At 43.6% G+C, this 21,847-nt stretch overlaps 1 protein-coding gene across 2 annotated transcripts in view; it reads right to left on the bottom strand.

Annotated features, from left to right (window-relative positions):
* The window catches only part of jarid2b (jumonji and AT-rich interaction domain containing 2b), a 102,977-nt gene that overhangs the window by 15,261 nt on the left and 65,869 nt on the right, over positions 1-21,847 (bottom strand). Inside the window, exons 4-7 of one of the 2 annotated variants that reach the window (XM_071499679.1) lie at positions 14,910-15,133; positions 9,555-9,656; positions 4,819-5,037; positions 1,227-1,471 (exon numbers count right to left, since the gene is read on the bottom strand). In XM_071499679.1, the coding sequence (XP_071355780.1) occupies positions 1,227-1,471; positions 4,819-5,037; positions 9,555-9,656; positions 14,910-15,133 (790 nt within the window). The remainder of the gene's footprint in view (positions 1-1,226; positions 1,472-4,818; positions 5,038-9,554; positions 9,657-14,909; positions 15,134-21,847) is intronic. The other variant, XM_071499680.1, reaches the window with a different exon arrangement.

Here is a 21,847-nt window from a genome sequence, read left to right on the forward strand (position 1 = left end):
CTCATTGAGATTCATTGTTGGTTTTACTGGACAATTCCAGCCACTTTAAAAAAAAACCTGAAACACATGCCGGAGTCTGCATCAGCAGCAAAACGTTACTACAACATCAACAACAACACTGCCTGCCCGGAGGTTGGTATTCAATAAGAACGAAGAGGCAGGAAATGGACAAGAAGACAGAAAAGGAGCAAAAGTGGGAGACGGATTATAAGAGAGAAAAGGACAGACTGAAACACGTTGCCTCAGCAGACAATCGCAGTCACGTCTGATTATGTGATCATAAGGCTGTGTGTTTTCTGACTGAAGCCGCCGTGACCCGTTCTCTTCCTTCTCCTCCTCCTCTTTTACTTCGTGGGGTTCCTTGAAACCTGCTAAGTACCATAGAGGGAGGCAGGCTTTCACAGCCCCTAGCCAGCACTACTAAATATAGCTGCAGTCATGGCAGGCCAAAACACAATCATTACTCTCTCAGACACGATGGAGGAGAGGAGAGGAGAGGCACAAAGCAAGTAAAGTAAAAGGGAGAACGTGGAGAAGGCTGAGGAGGTAATGAGCAATGAAAAGGAAGTATAGAAGGGAGACAAGAAAGGCATAGGAGTAGTTAGAAGAAATTATTGAGAGAAAGATGGAAAAAAGAGGAGTCAAGAGGGGGGGGGGCATGTGTGCTGCACATCAGGCTTGTTGTTATAAAAGGGTATCTCCACTTATTACACAGCTAATGCAAACCCTTTACCTGCCATAGAGATGCCCTCATTGTAGCATCCTTTCTATTGATGCTACTGTCACATTCTACAAGCCCTGGAAACACTTTCATCCTTCCTCTTTTCCTTTCTGTGTGATATTTAGTCAATACTCTAGTCAAGTAGAGGGTACTTGATGGCATGCGGTTTTCCTTTCATGAATGTTACACAAGCACAAGGGACAAGAGTTTCCAAAAAGGTCATGAGGCTCTCATGCTAGAAGGAATGTAAGGATGATATGGGTAGATGACCGAGAGTCTAGGAAACTTGTCTTGGCTGAACTGTGTGAAGTCTAGGATAATTTACAGTGTCCATATATGGTGGCAACAAGAGGTCAAATCAAGGGACAGCTGATGCTCTCTGATTCTACTGATTCTGTCTCCAGTGTGAATGAACCGAGCTTGTCATTAAATTTGTCAGAGACTGTTTGTGGCCATCTGACTCCCTCATCCCTGAATTCAGCAGTTACGGTTACAGTGACAGTACCTGCTTGCGTAGCTCCTCAGCAGCTCTCCTCGGTGGCAGGCCGTTGGCTGAGCCTCGACCGCTGGCCATGGCCTGCTGCTCCCTCAAGTGCTCCCGCGCCTCCGCCCGCTCGCTGCGCTCCCTCAGCAGGGGCGGAGGTGGAGGCGGAGGAGGTGGCAGTGGCGGGGCAGGTGCATCCCTGCCGTGGGATCCCGCCTTGGGCCTTGGACTCTCCCTGGTCCCTGCTTTACCGTGACTGTTGAACACTGGAGGGGGAGAGAAACAGGTATTAGATGTGTTGCTTTTTTGATTTTTAACTAATATTAGGGAGGAGGATTTTAAAGACTAGACCAGTCGTCTAGAAAAACCTCTCTCTGTATATGAATCAGGCCTGTATTCAGTATGAAAAGACCTTGGGTGTCCTCTTAGTAATAGGTCTCAACTAGGAGTGTAGAGGCAACAGGACAGACCCCGCTGCAAAGCTTTGCGTGATTCACTGTTTTTATATATTTGTACAAGTTGTACAACCTTAAACAACTTATGCAAATCTTTATGTTTACATCTAGTCAAAAATAAATAATTAAAATAAAAAAATAAAAAATCAGCCACTGTAAAGAAAATAAGACATTGTGGAAAGTTCCTATTGGCTACCAAGACATAAATACCCTTAAAAGGACATATACTATGCTTTTTCAGGATACCGTCTATGCCAATGTAATCCTGTAGTGCAGAATGGCTTATACACTCCTGGCACCAAACCACAACCATCAAGTGGAAAAGCTCGCACAAACATTGGAGTGACAAGCTTTTGGCTAACATATAGCCCCCAATCAGTGAAATATGCATGATTTAAGGTGTGCATGAAAACGTCTTTATACTGCATGTCAATGAACCTGTTCAAAATGGACGCAGACTACACCGGCCCCCGGGGATGATGCTAAGCGAGTCGAACAGGAGCGGGGCAATTAACATACACATTCAATAGCTCTCTCTTCAGCTTTTACGAGGGTCAATCTGAAGTTTCATGGCATTTTAATATCAACAGGCAACAGGCTGCATGGAAAGAATGACAGGAGGCCACAGCACAAACACAGTACACAGCATATCCAGTATCCTGTGAAAAGCAAGAAGTATGTTGATGATCTCTGTATTTATGTATGTATGTATGTATGTATATATATATATATATTTATTTTTATTTATTTATTTATTAATTATTATTATTATTTTTTTGAGCATCAGTGAATGATTCTGTCTGCAAAAGTTTTCGCGTGTGTGTATTATTCATGTGAATGGGAAAGTAGTCTTAGACCGATGGACTCACAACCAGAAGTAAGCGTCTGCGAGTCTCTGGGGCCCCTGGCTCAATAAAAAATAAGAGAAATCCTGACATTTTGAGAAGTGAGCTAAGCAAGAAACTGAGCCCAATAAAAGCCGTTTAATTTAGCTATGTCAACATGGCACATGGCCGAGAGAGAGAGAGAGAGAGAGAGAGAGAGAGAGAGAGAGAGAGAGAGAGAGAGAGAGAGAGAGAGAGAGAGAGAGAGAGAGAGAGAGAGAGAGAGAGAGACAGAGACAGACAGAGAGAGAAGTGGAGAGACGCAGCGCTGATGAATAGTCTACAATCCCGTCTCTCTTTGCCTCCCAGAATAAGATGTTTCTCTCTTCCTTCACTAATTCTATCCCCCCCCAAGAGCCCATATAACCCTGCTCCTGGTGGAGAGAGCGGCCCAAGCTGCATATTAAAGTGTCACGTTTGACACCAATCTTAATACCGCAAAATGTACTAAGGTGTGTGTGTGTGCCTGATATCCAACACAGTATAAACACTGTCTCAACACTGGAGCAATGACCCAGTCTTGACTGTGTGTGCACACCTACCAATGTACACAAATGTCCGTTTCTGTGTCCTTAACCCCCGCGTCTCTTATTGTCCCCTACAAAGTATATCTGCTTATTTCCCTCTTATCTATTTATTTAGCATATCACAGTGAAGGCGCCAAGCTGCTTTGCAAACAGTGTTGGTATATGAGATAAGAAGGGAGAATAAGCTGTCCTCATGCACACAACACGCCCGGATTTGTTCAAACAGGTTTCACTATCCTACTGTTTGTGCTCCTTATACAGAAATGTGCAAATGTACAGTTAAGGTTTCGAGCTGCAGCCACAGATGTTCTTGAGAGACAAGTACATGCAGCTCTGCGAGTGTGGGGAGTGGGCACTCGCTGGTGAACTTACACAAAAGGCAGAGCACAGTTCTCCGAGAGTTCAACGCAAGCAAATCTATGTACCTCGCTCCGTCTTTCTCTCTTAATCCCAACAGTTTCTCTCCTCCTCCACATTCCACTTGAGAGGATGACAGAGGAAAAAGCTGAGCAAAGCGTTCACCTTTTGAACCTCTCTGGCGGTGATTCTACAGACTGAGGAGGGAGGAAGCGAGTCAGGGAGGGCGTAGAGGAGGAATAGTGAAATCCAGTCCTTGTTTCATGGGGAAACGCCTGGCCAGAAGGATTGTATGTCTCTAAAGTCTGCCATGGGGGGGGGGGGGGGGCTCCAGGTTAAAATTGTTTCTGTAATGCTCTGCAGAAAAACAGTGGATTCAATAGTACAAGATGAGCACATGATGTGCCACTGTTAATAAAACTGGGATGTGAGGGAAATATTTTGGATTCTATTAGATAAACATGCGTTTAAAAAAATGTCCATCTTTTTAATTTATATTCTCGACTGAATTATGAAAGTATAATTTTCTGCCTGTGTAGTGAGATAATTTGAGTCACTTTTCCAGACAATAGCCAACGTTTCTGAAGCATACTTGTGTTTATAGTTGTCAGTGTTCGGACTGTGTTAGAGTCTGTTCTCATAGGCTCAATTGCATGCATGCGATTTCCTGAATGTTGTGCACAAATGTGCGTTTGTGTATTCATCCAAATGTCTATGTACCCCAAGGGGAGTACGTATGCTGTCACTGCATTGTGTGTGTGTGTGTGTGTGTGTGTGTGTGTGTGAGTGGAAGGCCACTGCCAGCTGTTGTAGTGTGTGCATAAACACCTTGTTAGGGCTTAGCAAGCTAAGTGTTAATTTGGGTGGAAAGAGTCGATGAGCTGCTCTGCTATCCCATGTGACTTGCCCCGTCTCCACAGTGGAAAACAAGAGGGCGAACTTAGGAAATCGCTAACACACACAAATGGCGATATACACACACATACACACCTAAAAGGACTACTTTTCTCTTCCTCTGTTGCACTTCTCCATCTTTCACTCTCTCTGAATCTTTTTCCACAGCGGATCTTTCCATTCCTCCCCAGTGCTAGTGCTTCATCCTTCACTCCTCCTCCTCCTCTTCCTTTGCCCTCACATCCCTCTTCATCCATCCATCTATCGCTTCCTCCTCTTCACCCCCAACAACACTCTTGCACCTCCTTTCTTTTATTAGTCTATTTCTCTCCTCCCTCAACTCCTCCATCTCACCCCCTCCTCCTCAGATGGCAGTATGTCTCTGGTGCATGAGATCAACTGAAACCATTCCCCAGTCCAGTGTGTAAAGACAAGTGTATTATTAATTAAAAAAAAGATAAAAATCCTCTGTTCCGAGCTCTAGTCCTGTCCTTACCATGCCCATTGAGCGGCTGCCTGGAGGGGAGTTTGCCCTTGCGAGGTGTCGAATGGCAGGAGGAGGAGGCCGAGGCTTGGCTGCTGCTTCCCCCACCATGAGAGTGTATACCACCGCCGTTCCTCACCTCCTCCTCCTCCTCCCCGTCCTCCTCCTCCAGGTCCTCCTCCTCCTGGGAGCTTCCGAAGTAGGCCATGTTGCTGGGCAGGGCCGATGAACCTGTGCAGGGGGGTGGAGGAAAGGAGGAGAAAGGGACACAGGGAGGGAGATGAATAATGAAGAGGTGAGTTGGGGTGGAGGAGGGAGGAGGGAGGGAAAGGGAAAGAAAAGGTAAAATGACAATTTCAAATAAAAAAACGCTGTTAAAAACACAGCTGTACTGCAGGCAACGTCTATATGAGATATTATCCTATTTGAACACAATACACCTCTTTTTGAGACCCCCAGTTGTGCATGTAGGAAAAAAAAAAAAATCTTTTTTTCATTCAAATCCCAGACATTACAGATGAATCAACATCAATGTGTAAGCGGTGAAAAATTAATGTAAAAATAGAAGTTGCTGAAGGGTTTGTGAATGATGGTGATTGTGCCGCTGTTTTTTTTTTTTGTTTTTTTTTTTTTTTCATCTGTTATTATCCCAGCTGGTGGCCTATTGATGCTTTGTAAACTGCTCTGCACATTGCTGCGCCATTGTTGCACTCGCTCGCACACTTAAAAACGCACAGGCATACACAGCGCAGCGTTAGAATGATTTGCAAAGCCATGGCAGTTTTACTAGAACAGCATTTGCACTTTTGTCTGGATCGAGCCAAACCTCTGTCAGCTTCATTTGCTTCTGAAATCTCACACTGATAAGCTGCATCTATGGAAATATCATTTATCACCTGCCCTTGATCTTTGTTCCTGGTGTTTATCCTGTTACCCATTGGCCACATCCCTCATCCTGTTTTTGGTTTCTTGTTACCGTGTTTTGTAAATGTCACTGTGAGATTAGTGTTAGTGGTGCTGCCTCTAGCGAGATCACTGGTGCGGAGGGAAAAGGAGGTGATGACTTGTAACACATTCCGATAGCTTCAACTAAAGCCAGAGCATTAGGGGTATATAACAAGTCATCTTCCCACAGAGACGCTCGATGTTGACAGTTTTATTGAGACATATATACTGTACATGTGCTCAAATATCTAACTCTGTAAAAGAGTTACTTTAGAAACCAAATAGTCTCTCTCCCTCACTGCTGAGCTAATTCCAAATCTGTCGCTTTCACTCTTCCAAAACAGGATTACCGTCAATCTTTCCCCCTATTGGAGAAGAAAACTGACGTTCTCTTTCCTTCCTTTCTCTGTCACACTCAATCACTTTCATTGTCATCTCTGAGAAATCTAACTCAATACATGCTGGAAGGAGGCAAATGGTGTTTGGCAGTGGATGGCCTATAATGTTACCTCAGTTAGCTGAATGTAGTCACACACTCACGCTCATAAAAGGTCATAAAGCCCAAAGCTATGTTATTAAATCTCATAATGTTGCACTCGTAAATCAGTGTGCAAACAGCTGCTTCAGTCATTCAGATGCAGGAATAATAATAAAAAATAAAAAAAATAAAACACTAAGGGAGCCTTGTGGAGAGCAGCAGTATTGACTGGCACTATATGGTTGGATGGAAATATAAAAATATATAGACATGGGCAGAGTTGTAAATCACTTTTAGTGTATCATGTGCCAGTATGCTTCCAGAAACATTACAAAAATGGTTCCAGCACTACAAATGAGTTGTACTGAGAGCCTCCGAAATGACAACCAAGTGCAGCCTCCCATCTCTCACCGCATGAAGAAGATCAGCAGGCTACACACTCCATAAACTGTCTTGGTACATAACAACATCTGTGTGTGCATTTTCTTTTCCTAATGTTGACTCATGTTGAGTTTTATAGTATAAAATGATGAGCTGCTGGGAAACTGAGAATATATACATGTTGGCAAAGATAAGAGTTTAAGTTCAGATGTTGAAAATCAGGGTTAAAGAAATTCAGAAATTGAAATTCTAATCCCAAAGCACTGAACAACAGATTTCTCACTTATTTCTTAGTGGACATGGACAGTATGAAGTAAGACATAAGATTTCTGAAAACATGAGCACTCCTTACTTACACACAGTAGCATTTCTATTCTTTATTGTTAGCCACATAAAGCTGAAAGATACATGAAGGGTGGTGTATGTGCGTGCGTGTGACCTTGAGTGATTAGCAAAAGGTCGGATCGGCCGGTAAAATTTAATAAACTCATTTCTACAACTACGATTTATCATTTTAATAACCGTATGATTGTGTCTGTCAGTTAACAAGAGCGTGTGGTTGCGTTACATCTTCATAGCTTTGATTAAATCTGGCTGTTTATGAGCAGGAAACACTGGATTTTATGAATTTGTGTGTCCTTTATGACTTAATCGATTGCATGGCATGAGCAGTTACTGTGGTTTTTAATCACCCTTTTAGGGGGCACAGTGTTTAAAACGCATTAAGGGGAAGCAATGTGTGATTATATGTCAATTAAAATAATGCTAAGCTTCTGAAAAACAGGCTGAATTCAGCTAGCCTGCATTAAGCTATACAGAGTACTTAAAATTACACAGAGTGAATTAAGAATAAGCCGGGCCAATTATTTAATGAGCACACTTGTTATGGAGTGTGCTGAATACTTATCTTAGATTTTACACATTCAATACATTATTAAGCAGCCTAATTAAAATATAAAGATAACACAAGTATCAGGATACCAAAATAATTCAATTTTCGAACAGACTTACACAAGGGACATATCTTATACGTATTAGAACAAGCCAGAAATTGGCAGCAAAACTACACAAGTAATTCAGAAGGTCTCTATTTGGACCACATGATTTAGATTGAAGGGAATATGCTCATTTACTAGGTCATCAGTAAGAATTATGTAACCACGCACTGAAGCTGCTATGGGCTGAGTAACTGTTTAGTAACCAGCCTTGTGTATCAATATCTGCGTAAATATGAGAGACACAGACACAGACACAGACACACGCACAAACACACACAACTGCAGCAAAGAGCTTGACTTGGATACGCTAAACATTTGTGTCTAAGAGTGTATGTGCAGATACACTCTGTACTTAAATGACACCCTCACTAAGCCTGGGCTTTCTAATGACAAAGGAGAAGACGTGGTGCAAGGCTTTACTGCTGCTAACTAGCACCACACAGAGCAGAGTGCTGCTGAATCCTGAAGCATTCTTCTTCTAATAGCCTACACACTGCAGAGAGAAAAATAACAGGAGTCTTTAAGAGAACACAGGAGCACAAACGCTACAAAATCCCTGTTCTGTCTGTACCAACAAACTGCTGTAAATCAACTCCTTAAATGATATTGATGTGACAGATTATTTTCTCCTTCTGTGATGACAACATAAAATAATAAGCACGCTGAAATCATTATTCCACCATTCTTTTCTTACTACATCCTTGAACAGTGCGCTAACAACTATTACTGGCCAGTCGGGGGACCACATGTCACTCCACATTTATTTTGCAAGCTTAGTTTAAATATCATACTTATATCAAAGCTTTCTAAACACTGAAAAATTAGAGCCTGCTATTAATAAATCTTGTTGTGCCTTGGATCACACTTTTCACACAGCAGCGCTGCCAGTTTCTAATTATCTCCTCAGAGAGCTGGAGAGAGAGAGAAATCTGTAGTGGCAGCAGATTCCCTGAACAGATATTAATAGAGTTTTACCTGCTCTCTTTAACTTCTAAAGGAGGTCTAAAGGGCAAAAAGTAAATGTTCAAGAACAGTGAAATATAGCTTTTACATGATCCACAGTAACCCACATGGTGGGTGCTGTTTCTCTGCAGGTGGGGATAGACTCTTCCACTGCATCTGGAAAGTAAGAAGCTCTGCAAACATGAGTCCAGGGTGTGTTTTTGTTGTAGTTTCTTGGCATACGGCAACTGAAGTAGGAGTCAGACAATCAGAAGAGGTTGAGCCCACGTAGCAGTGCCACTTTGTAGCAAAGTCGGATTTTCTGTTTTTTAACCAGTGGATCAGACAGTGAGTGGTGGGGGACACATACACACGCACAAACCAACTTGTGCAAAAAGCGGCACACATGCACCTAAAGACGCGCAAACACACAGCAGAGACACCGCGTTTATCTTGGCGACAGAGCAAACACTCCTCTCTTAGACCAAACAAACACACCGAGGCGGCACACACACCGGCCCAATCAGCTTCTAATGACTCGCTTCATTAGCTAAATGGCTGTAATTTACTGCCCTGAACAGGGGTCAGCGGGCCAATGGCAAACAGACCTCAGGGGCACCCAGGGGCAGAAATGGAGGGAGGAGTGTGTGTTTGTTTTTTTTGGGGGGTGGGGGTGGGGGGGCAGAGAAAGCATGTGTATATCTTTACAGTATGTTCATCTATCTAAGGCTGGGGATTTGGGAGTAGATGCCTTCAATATAAGGTCCTCAGGAGTCTGGTAAGACTGAAAAGAGGGAGCAATAGAGAAGAGAGAAGAAAGGAGGCGGCACAGACAGAAAGCTGCAGAATGGTACAAGACAACAGACTGAAACAGATGTCATGACCCCTGATATGTTCCTGAAAATAATGAGACTGTCTAAGACTCTGGAGAGAGGGAGAGGAGACAAAGAAAGACAGACACACAGAGCGAGCCTGCTGAACACATCTAGTGGTCAAATACTGACCACTTGCATCCCGACTACAGGAGTGGCAGCAATACTTCTGGGGCCGATACCAGAGATTTACAGAACCCATCTCTGGCACAGAGACCCTGAATCCATCAGCTCCTAGAAAACACACACAAGAATACACACACACACACACACACACACACACACACACACACACACACACACACACACACACATGCGCGCGCACACACACACACACACACACACACACACACACACACACACACACACACACACACACACACACACACACATGCGCGCGCACACACACACACACACACACACACACATACATGGTGAAAAAACACAACTCAGTCCTTCCCAAAGATCTCCAACAGGGCTTGAGCCCAATCCCCCAATTACACCGGCTTTTCATCCACCTCATTCCAACTGCAGACAAATCATAATTAGGTCTGAAAGAGTCTATTAGGATTGTCATTTTTAACGGGAGTATGGGTGGGTGGGTGGGGTGGGGGGCATAATTACAAACCCTCCATTCTCTGGCTACCCTTCTTTTGTCCCCTTAACTGGAACTGAAACAATGAGGACAATTTAAATAGTCAATCAAGAGGGTTTAGCTGCCATGGGGACATATGGACGTGCTGACTTAGAACAAAATGCCGCATGTGTGCACGGGAAGCGTGAGGCCTGTTTTTAAGAGAAGGTCAGACTAATGTAGGTTTTCTGGCACGGAGAGGAAAAGTTATCTTCTACAGCTAAGCTCTGCCAAAACTCTTCATCAGTCTCTTAGGGGAGAAACAGAAAGAGAGAGGGAGAGAAAGGGATTTACGTCTCCAACTGACATTCCTAGATGTCAGCAAAACCATTAACCCCACAAACAGTGGGCTCTGTTCCTGGAGGAGAATGCAGAATCAGCCAGTGCTGCACCACCAACTGCTGCACGGCATCATCAGTGACAAGAAAGTCACAAACAGCTTCCCGGATTTTAATCAAACAGCAAGCATACATTAGAGGGAGAGAAAAGTACCTTATCCCTGAGGGAAATTCAGTTGTCACAGCAGCAATGCACTTGAGAGACACACACGAGTAGCTGTTGGACTTGAAAATCTATTCCCAGGAGGGAGAATGTGTTTCTAGTTGAGCGAGATTCTCTGAGAATAAAAATACCATCAAACAAAAAATCAGATTTAACAATCTAGCTATAAAGACAGAGGTCCCAAGAATAATTCCCTTAATTCCACATTTATCTCACACGTGTAATCATGTACTGGGAATCTGCGGTCTTTGGTTCACTAGGTCAGAGCTTTGGGGTTATGTAAGCAGGGCAAAGACGCTGGCCTCGCTGAACCCGAGAGAGAGAGAGAGAGAGAGAGAGAGAGAGAGAGAGAGAGAGAGAGAGAGAGAGAGAGAGAGAGAGAGAGAGAGAGAGAGAGAGAGAGAGAGAGAGAGAGAGAGAGGGGTAAACACAGCAGTGGTGCACATGTACACTGGCACATATGCACAAAAATCACAAAAAAAAAAAACATTAAATATATAAAAATCACACTCCTGGAAATGAGTCTTATGTAAGGGACTCATTTCCAGGAGTAAGTGCGCAGACAGTTGTTTATTTACTCCCTAATCTATTCTTATCTCATCTATGTCAATGTGTTTATTGTGCGTGTGTGGGAGTGTGTGCATGTGTGCGTATTGTTGCCCAACTGAGAGCATACCCGGGGCAAATAACTTATTTTCCAAATGCATAAAACAAAAACAAAGACTGAGATTCTTTGTTACATATTTTTGAGATAAATACTTGCTCAAAATGTTAAGTGAATGTCAGAAAACAACCAATAATCTGTATAATTTGTGCAGTTTACCTCCGTGACAACAATCATTCCTGAAAGACCAGGCTTTCAATATAATTAGTAGGTTATCTTAATTTGAAATGAAACCCCTGGATGACTAAGACGACGGGGACCAGGCACATAATCTGAATGTGTTACACCGCTCCCCTCAGTGCTGCCCCCGCCCTGCCAGCAGCAGCACTGCACCCTCTAGGTTACCAGAGGCAGACAGGGCCAGAGGCAGACTGTCTGGCTACCACCCAAATGGCTTTCTCCATGGATATAAACAGCCCAACTACAGCCCTGGACCACACATAAACACCAATCTGAGAGCACAGGCAAGGGATGAGCACTCTGGCTTGTGTGTGAGTGTGGGGGAGTGTGTGTGTGTGTGTGTGTGTGTGTGTGTGTGTGTGTGTGTGTGTGTGTGTGTATGTGTGTATGTTTGTGTGTTTACAAGAGAAAGAGATGAGCAGTGAGATAAATACAGAATATAGGCCCTAGACAGTGTGGGTGGTGAGCATACATGGTGTGCATCCTTCTATACAGTAGACAGAAATCTTGTTTTTCACTTCTCTGTCCAGTTACTCCCACGTTGCATCAGAATAATCTGGCACCCCTGCTCCCCCCTGGAGGAATTAAAAATAACTTTTCCTCAGATACAGCAACAATACTACCACTACCACCACCACCACCACCACCACCACCACCAGCAGCGGCAGCAGCCAGCCAATCCCATTCTCATGGAGAAACAAGTCCCAAAGGAATAAAATGCCATCAGTTACAAGCTTGAATTGGTTAGTTGTGATTTCACAACACTGAGAGACACGAACGCTCTACTTTCACAACATTTGGTTCTCTTTTTGTTGCTCACTTTATCGCTTCAAATCCTTCACGTTCTGACTACTTTTATGTTGCTGTCAGAATGAGTGATGGATAGAAGCCTCTGGGGTGGATGCCTAATGTTTATCAGATAAGATAAGCAAATACTGCAGTGGGTGTGTGGGGGGTGTAAGGGGTGTGTGTGTTTATACACTGTGAACGTTTGACCTGGGACGAATCCCAGAAATCACCACTGACGGGGGTTTCAGGGTAGAAATGTTGCTAAATGTCCCATTATAAACTTCAAAAAATAAATCCAAGTCAAATTGAAAAGAAAGAGAATTATGGGGATGACGGATGTGAGATTTCCATAACACAGCGAACAGATCTGTCGGAGGCATTCTGGGAGCAGACATGAAGGAGCCTAATATGTGCGGTGGTCAGATCGCCAGAGACATTTATCAGAATCCTAAAGGGGATTGGGGGGTTTCAGACGATATCAAAGACTTGAGTCGCTTTGAAAAGATTAACCAGGGTAACGCAGATATCCTCACAGGCTGCGTCGCGTCACACACCCTGGATACTGCTGAATGCGCGCAGGTACACACGGACACACTGACACGCACGCTCGCTCGCTATGGCAGCACACACAGGAGATAAGCAGAAACGGGCAACATCAGTGGTGAGCATGGATTTTCACTCACGCACACGCTTGAATATACACACACACACACGCGCGCACGCTCGCTCGCGCACACACACACACACACACACACACACACACACACACAACCTCAAGGGCTCTGCTGACATTCTCCTATGTCCCTGTCTTGGTAAGGGTCCCAGCATATGGGTCATATGAGAGGCCAAGGGGGAAAACAGAGCAGAAGAAGCCCACACAGGAAAATGTCATCCTCACAGCATGGATAGTAGCCACACACACACACACATTATGCATATACACACAGAGCTAAACTGAGTCTATAAATATAGCACTAAAGCAGGGAGCGGCAGAGTGGAAAAAGCCCAGTGGAAAACGGTTCAATCGTTAGCTTAGCAGCCTAGCTCTAAAATTAGCATTAGCAGCTCAGTAGAGTACAGCACAGCCTGTACACACAAGGACTAGAAATCAGCTTGCAAAACACCAATCCTTACCTTAACCATAAAGCAGCAAAACTGAGTCAGGACCAGCCACTTGCACCTCATTAGTCTACCACTCCACATATAAGGGGTGGGGTTAGTTTAGCAACCAGAGCTTAGAATAATCTCAACTTCAAAGAATATAGTACATTATATCATTAGCCTATGTAACATCCTGGCCTATATATGCTAATCAAAGCTCCTCTCAGCGAAGGCTTCAGTCAGATTTAGCAACCTCCAATTATATGTTCCTGAACGAGCCCTGTGAGGTTAAAACGACACTCCATAATGGGAGTATTCTCATCAGAGCAGCAATGTATAGCTGCCACCACGTCCCCACAGACATGAATCTAAATTTGCCTCTCCTGAATCTTTAGCCTACTTTGTGAAATGGGCAGAAGTTCATAAAGATAACGGTAAATTAATCTGAAGCGGGGGGTTTTGTCTTCCAAATGAGTTCATTCTGGTTGTGAGGGTTAAAGAAAAAAGGTGAGCGGGATATTCAACAAAGGGTAACACTGAGATAGCGGAGAGAAGTCACAGCCAAGGTTGTTTAAGAACATTGCGATAAACTTTAAAATGTATTATTATTATTCAGGCCTTGAATACGACACTCCCTCCTCTTTTATATCTTATATTCTTTCACAAGTAAAAGGACGATTTAATTTGACGGGTTAATTTGAGTTCATCTGCACATGCAGTTTATTTGGGAGTGTGGCAGTGTCTGCATTTAACCCAAATAGTTTTCCCCATTAAGACACTCATGATAAACAGTGTTGCTGTCTGTGGCATGCACACGCACGCGCACACGCACACACACACACAACAAACTGCTAATTGCCCTGCCAATGGCTTTTTACAGTTCATTTGACATCAAAGGTGCCACATAGTGTCGATGAACCTGTGTGGTGTTTGTAGTGTAGGGTGTGTGACTGTGCAACTACTCTCTGCACAAACAGCTGCTGTGGCAGAGGGTGATAGGCAGGGTGTTAAAGAGACAGATAGCTGTTGAAAGGTATGAGGGGGAGATGTGTAAGCTGATGAAATGCAGGATAACCTTAGCCTTAGGCAAGTGGCACAGTTATTTGTAGTATGTATATGTGCTTTTGTCTGTGTGTATGTGCGGATGGAATGTAATTAAAACCTGAATTAACAAACCTTTCATATGTACTCTTGAACTGCTTGTGTGCGCATCTTTCTGTGCATGTGTGTGACATCTGAAATAACAGCCCAGGTTTCCCTTTAAATGTTTACATGAGATAATTCATCTCAGAGTAACCAAACGTCAGCACTGAGCTGCACATGCGGTGTGACAGGTCTTGGGAATGCTTCATTCTGATATTTGGCAGTTGCTGGGTGTGTTCATACGCTTGCTATTAGACAGTTAAACGTTGCAGGCCTATCCAAAGACAGCTAAACAGTAGCAGAATGTTGTCCAGCCTCAGAGGTAATGCGCAGCAGAGACCTGTATAAAACCCTCTAATATTAGAACAAGACATATCTGCTGCTTTCTTGTTCAACAACATCCCTCCAGCTCTACTGCTGCTCGTAGGTGTGCATGTAATTATGTCTCCATCTGCTCCGCTCTGCGGTGTCTTACCTCTGAGGCAGAGGAAGGTGAGGAAGTCCTCTGTCTTGGGCTTGCGCCTGGACAGGTCCTGAATGGAAGAGGACAGCGATGAAGAGGAGAGCAAAGAGAGGGACGAGGAGGGCACAGTGGCCAGGCCGGTGTTCAGGCTGCCTGGGTCGGCCACTTTGACGGGCGTAGTGCTGGGCGAGTTGGGCTGCGACTGGGCGAACTTCCTCTGAGCCTGGAGCCGAGGTCTGAGAGGGAGAAAACAACCGGGAGGGAGAGTGTGAACAACATGATATGTGGTGTTTAATTACAGTTGAGAACACCAGTGTTGAACTGATCGGGGTTGAACACTAGATGACTGCCATGACTGCTTGAGATAATTCACATTTTATGCTCTATGTTCACATGAAAACAAGCACTGTGGACTTATTTGCACAATAAATCACATTAATTTCAACATACATGGAAAAACTCACGCACAGAGAAGCTGTTACTACATTACCCCAGTGCAATTACAGGAGATTTTGTGTACCTGATGTGTTGTATGAGGCATGTGGTGCTGACATCATTTATGCCTATACATGTTGTTGCCCGCAGCTGATTTAAAAAAAAAAAAAAAAAAAATCACACTTCTACACACACTCAGTCTTTTATTACTGAGGCCCTATGTCTATTGTCTCACTGCAGAGTGGATTGCTGAAACAATTACCCCGCAGTGAAGAATGGATCAAGTGTGAGCCCATCATGATCACTTGGATCACTCACCGGCTGACACGGTCATACAGCGCGTGTGTGGGTGTTTACATGAGTAAATTACAGGTGCATGGGAACACACACACATGTAGCAGTTGCTGTCTTCTTCCTGTTGAGCTGTAGTGAAAGATAATTAAGGTGTCTAAAAGGCAGAACCAGGGCTGTCAGTGGCAGCTGATAATAACTAAATACACAGGAACCATCTGCCAAAACAAGCACACAGTGGCAGAGAACAACTTAGGATTCCTCATCCCCCTATCTCTCCGTCTCTCTTCATTCTTCATTCATTCTTCCTCTTTTGCTCCCGTCTCTAACTCACTTTCCGCCATTTTCCCCTTTCTCTCTTTCCCGTCCTCTGCAGTCCACAAAGCCTTTGAGATGTCTTTCATTTTTCCCTCTGCTTGTCTATTCTCTCTCTTTATTTCACAGTGTGTGTCGGTGGAGGCGAGGGACAGAGGAGAATATTAAAGAAGTGGATGTCTGAGAGAAAGCGATAGACTTACTTGTCACACCGCCTCCCTACACAACACACACACACACACACACACACCTAGGCGTGGACATTCACTCTCACACATCCACCCTTGACATGCAGACACTTGCACGCACATACACAAACTATAAAAGTCCTAGACTTGTCAGGAGCAACATGAACCAGCAAGTGGCTTCAATCGATTAGTGCTACTGTGTGTGTGTGTGTGTGTGTGTGTGTGTGTGTGTGTGTGTGTGTGTGAGAGTCACGCTGTAAATGTGGAGGAGTAGTAATAGAAGCAATGTGATATCCTGGTATTATTTGTCAATTTGCCGCGGACAGGATTGAAGTAAGGGAAGACAGGATCATGTCTGGACAACACCCACAATGCATTTGGCGCAGCCCCTGAAAGGTGCAGAGCTCCTATTACACTTCAATCAGAGAGCAGTGCGGTGTCAAAACGTGTCAATTTCCTGCCGTGACACGGGTGTAAGCTCGATATGTGAGGAAATGAGAGCTGATTGCACACACATTGCCAGAGCGTTGCATTCGGGCGCAAGGTGTGAGAAAAGTGAACACACAGCTGCTTGCACACGCCCTGTTTGTTTACAGTCAAACGCTCTGTAAACAAAATCATATGACTGCCATCAGCTTGCCAGTTTATAAGCAGCAACTGTACACAGAAGTGAGCTGCCTTTACACAAATCTAATCGGCTTTGATTTTGTGCGTACGAATACAAAATTTCAAAAATGTCCGTCATGCTCATCACTGACAGCATTTTCTCTCCGTACAAACAAAACACAATGAAGAGTTTAATCCCTCATTTTACTGAATATAAGGTGTAATAAAGCTGCACATGTCAACACGGAGTTAAAAGATAGGTACGCATGGGAGGTACTGTTTTCCCCTGGTATTACAGAACAAATAAGGCTCTATTCAATAAGAAAAACAACACAATGGAGACAGGTGCCACTTCATGCAAGACTGTGATGGGTCTGAAAAATAAAAGGAAAGAGAAAAAAAAAAAGAGCAGTGAGGCACATAAATTAAAGAGCTGAAGAACAAGCAGTGAGGGCAAAAATAAGCAATACAATGAAAAGCTGAGTTGTTCCGGTTGCAAACCAGATTAGATGAAGGATCTAACAATAAAGCGTAGTAAATTAAAGAGAGAGGACGGGACATAGAATGAGAAGAGAGGGCAGCAAATGGAGAAGAGGAGCAAAATCATCAGAAAAATGATCAAAACCTGAGGAAATGTGGCCAATGAAGCAGTGCAAATCAAAACACATTCAATGCTAGCTACAGAAGAGAAGTGTGTTAAGCAGCTCGAGAGGCATGCGCAACGGGCGAGAGAGGTGTGAGAGGTAGAGCATATCCTCTTCATTTCACACATCCATATTGTGTCTGCTAGGCTGGCCTTTAGATGTTGCCTGACTGAAGAGCCTGAACATCTCCACACAGATACACACAAACACGTCTGCGTACACACCCGTGCAAAGACACACAACTCAGACTCATACACTTGCCTGCCCAGCTTCAAGTCAAGCCTATCCTCGTGAAACTTTTACCTTCTCTCTCTGCACGCACAACCGTAATAAAACACACTGCGGCTACAGGACCGCCAGGGATGGAGGTTGCGGGGCGCACTGGCACAGAGGAGTGAGGAGAGGGGTGAGGCCAAAGCCAGACAGGGAGATGAAGGGATGGAGAGAGGGGACACAGAGAGGGCCACAAGGAAGGTGATGTGCAAAGGGAAATTTAAAGCTAGGAGGTTTGCATGACGTGAAGACTGGGTAAGATGTAGTGTGTGATAAGAAGATAAGCAGTGGAGAGGGGAAGGAAACAGAGAGAGAGAGAAGGAAAGTCGCCTAGAGAGATAATGGAATCACAGTTGTGTAATTTTAACCACAAACATGCCACTACATCCAGTTTGGCATTTCTACACAGTGCATTCTCTCTCTCTCTCTCTCTCTCTCTCTCTCTCTCTCTCTCTCTCTCTCTCTCTCTCTCTCTCTCTCTCTCTCTCTCTCTCTCTCTCTCTCTCTCTCTCTCTCTCTCTCTCTCTCTCTCTCTCTCTCTCTCTCTCTCTCTCTCTCTCTCTCTCTCTCTCTCTCTCTCTCTCTCTCTCTCTCTCTCTCTCTCTATATATATATATATATATATATATATATATATATATATATATATATATATATATATATATATACACTCTATGCTGCATATGATATATAAACACCTGCATGTATGCACGGGTGTGCAGTGCAGCTGTTGCTATGCCAATACAGAGTTCAAATGTACAGGCACCTATTCCATTCCTATGAATTAAATTGTGTGTAATTTATTATCACAGAGGAAGGAGGGATAAACTGTGTTGTGAACATGTTCTAAACAGTAAGCAGAGGGGAGACTGGGCTCTTCATAAAAATAAAAAAAATAAATAAAAAAAACTGTGGTAAGACAAACCCTGCTTAGTTTTATTGCTTCAGCCTTAGATGAATAGAATCCTATTGAACTGCTTAAAGGAAGAGAGACAGAGGGGACAACTGACACACACAAACACACACAAAAAAGAAAAAATAGTATGACAACAGAAATAAAACACAAGCAACTGTGCAAAAGAATGAGGACAGAGACAGATGAGCTAATAAAGCACTGTGCTTACTACATCCTGTCTAGACAGTCAAGAGCCTCAGGTTTTCCAGGGAGAATCCTCCCTTATCTGTTACCTATTAACTAACATGGGAGATATGCTGGGGGGCCTTTCCCAAACTTAAACAAACACTGAAGATGCATTTCTAGGTACAGGTAATTCTCTAGTAATTGGACTAAAATCTGTTTACATTATTCATTTTCACTTGTCATCTTATTACCCCCCTTCTTTTAATGGTATGCTACCGGCACAGACATGGCCAATAAAAAAATGTAATAAAAACAGATCTGCTTCAGTGATGATGTAATAGTTTGGCAGGGAGTGTAGATGCAGGGGAACAGATGAATAAAAGTAATTATTTTAAAGAAGACACCTCTCTTCTCTGGAAACAGAGTTAGTTTTGTTGTCCTTATTAGGGGTGCAAGGAAATTAGAGCAGGAAACAATAATGGTGTCGCTTATTTAACAAATTCAAACAATTCATCCCTTAAGTTCTGCCAATATATCAATAATGTGCCACGACTTTAACTGCAACAGATGCAGCGTGCATGAGAAAGGCACGAGTTCAGCAGAAACGCACACACACACAAAGCACACACAGACACTTCAGAGTCCCAAGGACCAGGTAAATATTGAGAAATCAGCATGGGAACAATTTGCAATGACATGACTGTTTTTGTAAGTGCTGCCACTGCATTATAGGCTGAGGGTAACATGAGCCCTCCGTCTGCCCAGTGTGTGTGTGTGTGTGTGTGTGTGTGTGTGTGTGTGTGTGTGTGTGTAAGCCAGGGTACACTATGTTCCCATGCGTATTGAGCTATAGAATACTTATTGGTACAGTGCCACGGTGGGAAAGTGAGGCTTATGTAAGTTAAAATTAGACTGATTGCCCTGATTGAAGGAGAATGAGAGGAGAGCCGCAGAGACACAGGGAGGGAAGAGAGGAAACTGAGATCCAACAGCGGCAGAAAAAGCAAAGAGATTACAACAGGATGTCCCCATTCATCCCTTTCTAATCCACCTTTCATCCATGCCTTCCTCCCTCCATCCCTTCCTGCTACCCCCCAGCCATGTACCCTTCAAAGGGCTGCTCTAATGTCTAATATTACACATGCCACCGTAGCTGCTGGAGCATTGATTATCTCTGAGAGAGACAGAGTGAGAAAATGTGACAATCCTGTCAGCCAGCAAGCCTGGGAAAGGAAGGCAAAGAGGAGAAGAAGAAAGGAAGAGGATAAAGGGCCACTTCTGATTTACCTCTAACATATAAAAGGAAGTATGATGAAAAAAATGGTGGAGCTGCTGATGAAAAGACAGAGGGACTGGGATGAGAGAAAGATGAGCTACAGCCAGGAAAATGCATTGTGTAGATGCACACACGTGCACACGGACCCTGTCAATCAAAGACAGCGTGACTTCTAGCTCTGTCCTTCAGTCTCCATCTTATCAACACCTTTCCAGTGACGACCGTTGCCATGGGAACTGCTGCGATGGCAGGACTCCTCCACGCGGTCATCTTGATTTATCCTACGAGGGTGTTCGTAAGCATCCACCCTGCTGAAGTGTCACTGAGCAAGACACGGCCCACACTCTGCACCAGCTCCAGGGATGTTGATTAGTAACTGCCCCATATCTCTGGCCCGTGTCAGTAGAGGGAAGGCAGTAAGAACAGAATTTCTCTTTAACCCTCAGTCAATAACTCAATAACCCTCAGTGTAGGAGAGGAGCATCACAAATAGAAACCTCCAACCTCAGCTGGCTCTTTAAACCAGTTTACTGTCAGCCCAAGCACATCGGCAGGGTGCAGGAAACTAGATGACTAAGCATGTTTGTGTGTACAGCTGACAACAGCTGATTTATTAAACAGCACATCAACCCATTTGTGCATAAAATACTTATAATAGACGCAAAGGAAAAATTCTTTAAATGCCAATTAGGGAGGACTGATTGTTGAAAAAGCCGCCTCCCGTGCATGTTTGATTTATTGAATAAGCTGCTGCCTCAGCATATCAGCATCTTTCAATTCTTTACGTATATGAAATATTGATGAATAGAGTCCAATACATGCTGGTACAAGCAATATATAATTTAGAACAGCAGGAGAGACAGCTAAGAGACATAAACACTGTTGAGACTTGAACTCAGTAGCGTGTAATAGATGTTTTAATTGCTCAAGCTTGGGAAAACATTTCTGCTTCGTATTTGGCATTGGGATTAATGGGTGAAATCTATCTTGACACAAGTAACCAAGACCACATACCAAACCTGTTTCTGATTCCTAAGTTAGACCTGGAGCCTTATACTCAGGTTTTAATTAAATGTGAAGCCAGATTCTATTTTTACCTAGAGGTTTTCCATCTTTTACTAAATATAGCATCAGAACTAATGCTTTAATGAATAACTGGGTCAAATGACACAATAAATATGAGAGGGCTTTTAATGACATGTGTATCTGTGGCCCCAGGGTCACATACTGTACACTATGTCCCCTGGAGACGACGCCTGGGTCATTCACAGAGGAGCCTTGGCTGTTATGTGTGGCAGTCACTGTGTGGTTTGGTTTCAGACCTCTGCTGTACCACTGAAACCTGATATTTGGATAAGGCTGGTGAGTGGAACATGAGCTAGTGGGCCCTGTGTTGATTTTGTGCAAATGTGTCAGCCTCTGACTTTAAAAGCTCCCTGCACTCTAAATACCGCGACGCTCTTCGGATGCAAGCAGTCGGCAGCCATGACAAAAATGCACCGTTAATTGGAAAGCGACTGTGTATCTTAATTGAATCTGTTCCAAACCTCCAAATAACCCACTAGAGAGAGAATGAGAGAAGGACAGACAGACAGCGAGGCGAATAACAAGACACAAAGATAGCAAAAAACAAAACAAAACTAAAAAAAACAAAAAAGCTTTGGTGGGGAAGTATGAGAGTGTATAAGGCCAGAGCAAAAATGATTAAAAAAGCCAAATAATTATTCTTTGCATTTAACTGACATACAGGAAATGATACAAATAGATACAACATGCAGACATATATATAACACACAAAACATATTTGAGCGTTGCTGTCCGAACTGTTTCATCAGTTTGGC

This window comes from Trachinotus anak, unplaced genomic scaffold, assembly GCF_046630095.1.
Source record: "Trachinotus anak isolate AG129_WGS33_773 ecotype Australia unplaced genomic scaffold, CSIRO_AGI_Tana_v1 ptg000016l, whole genome shotgun sequence".
NCBI lineage: Eukaryota > Metazoa > Chordata > Actinopteri > Carangiformes > Carangidae > Trachinotus > Trachinotus anak.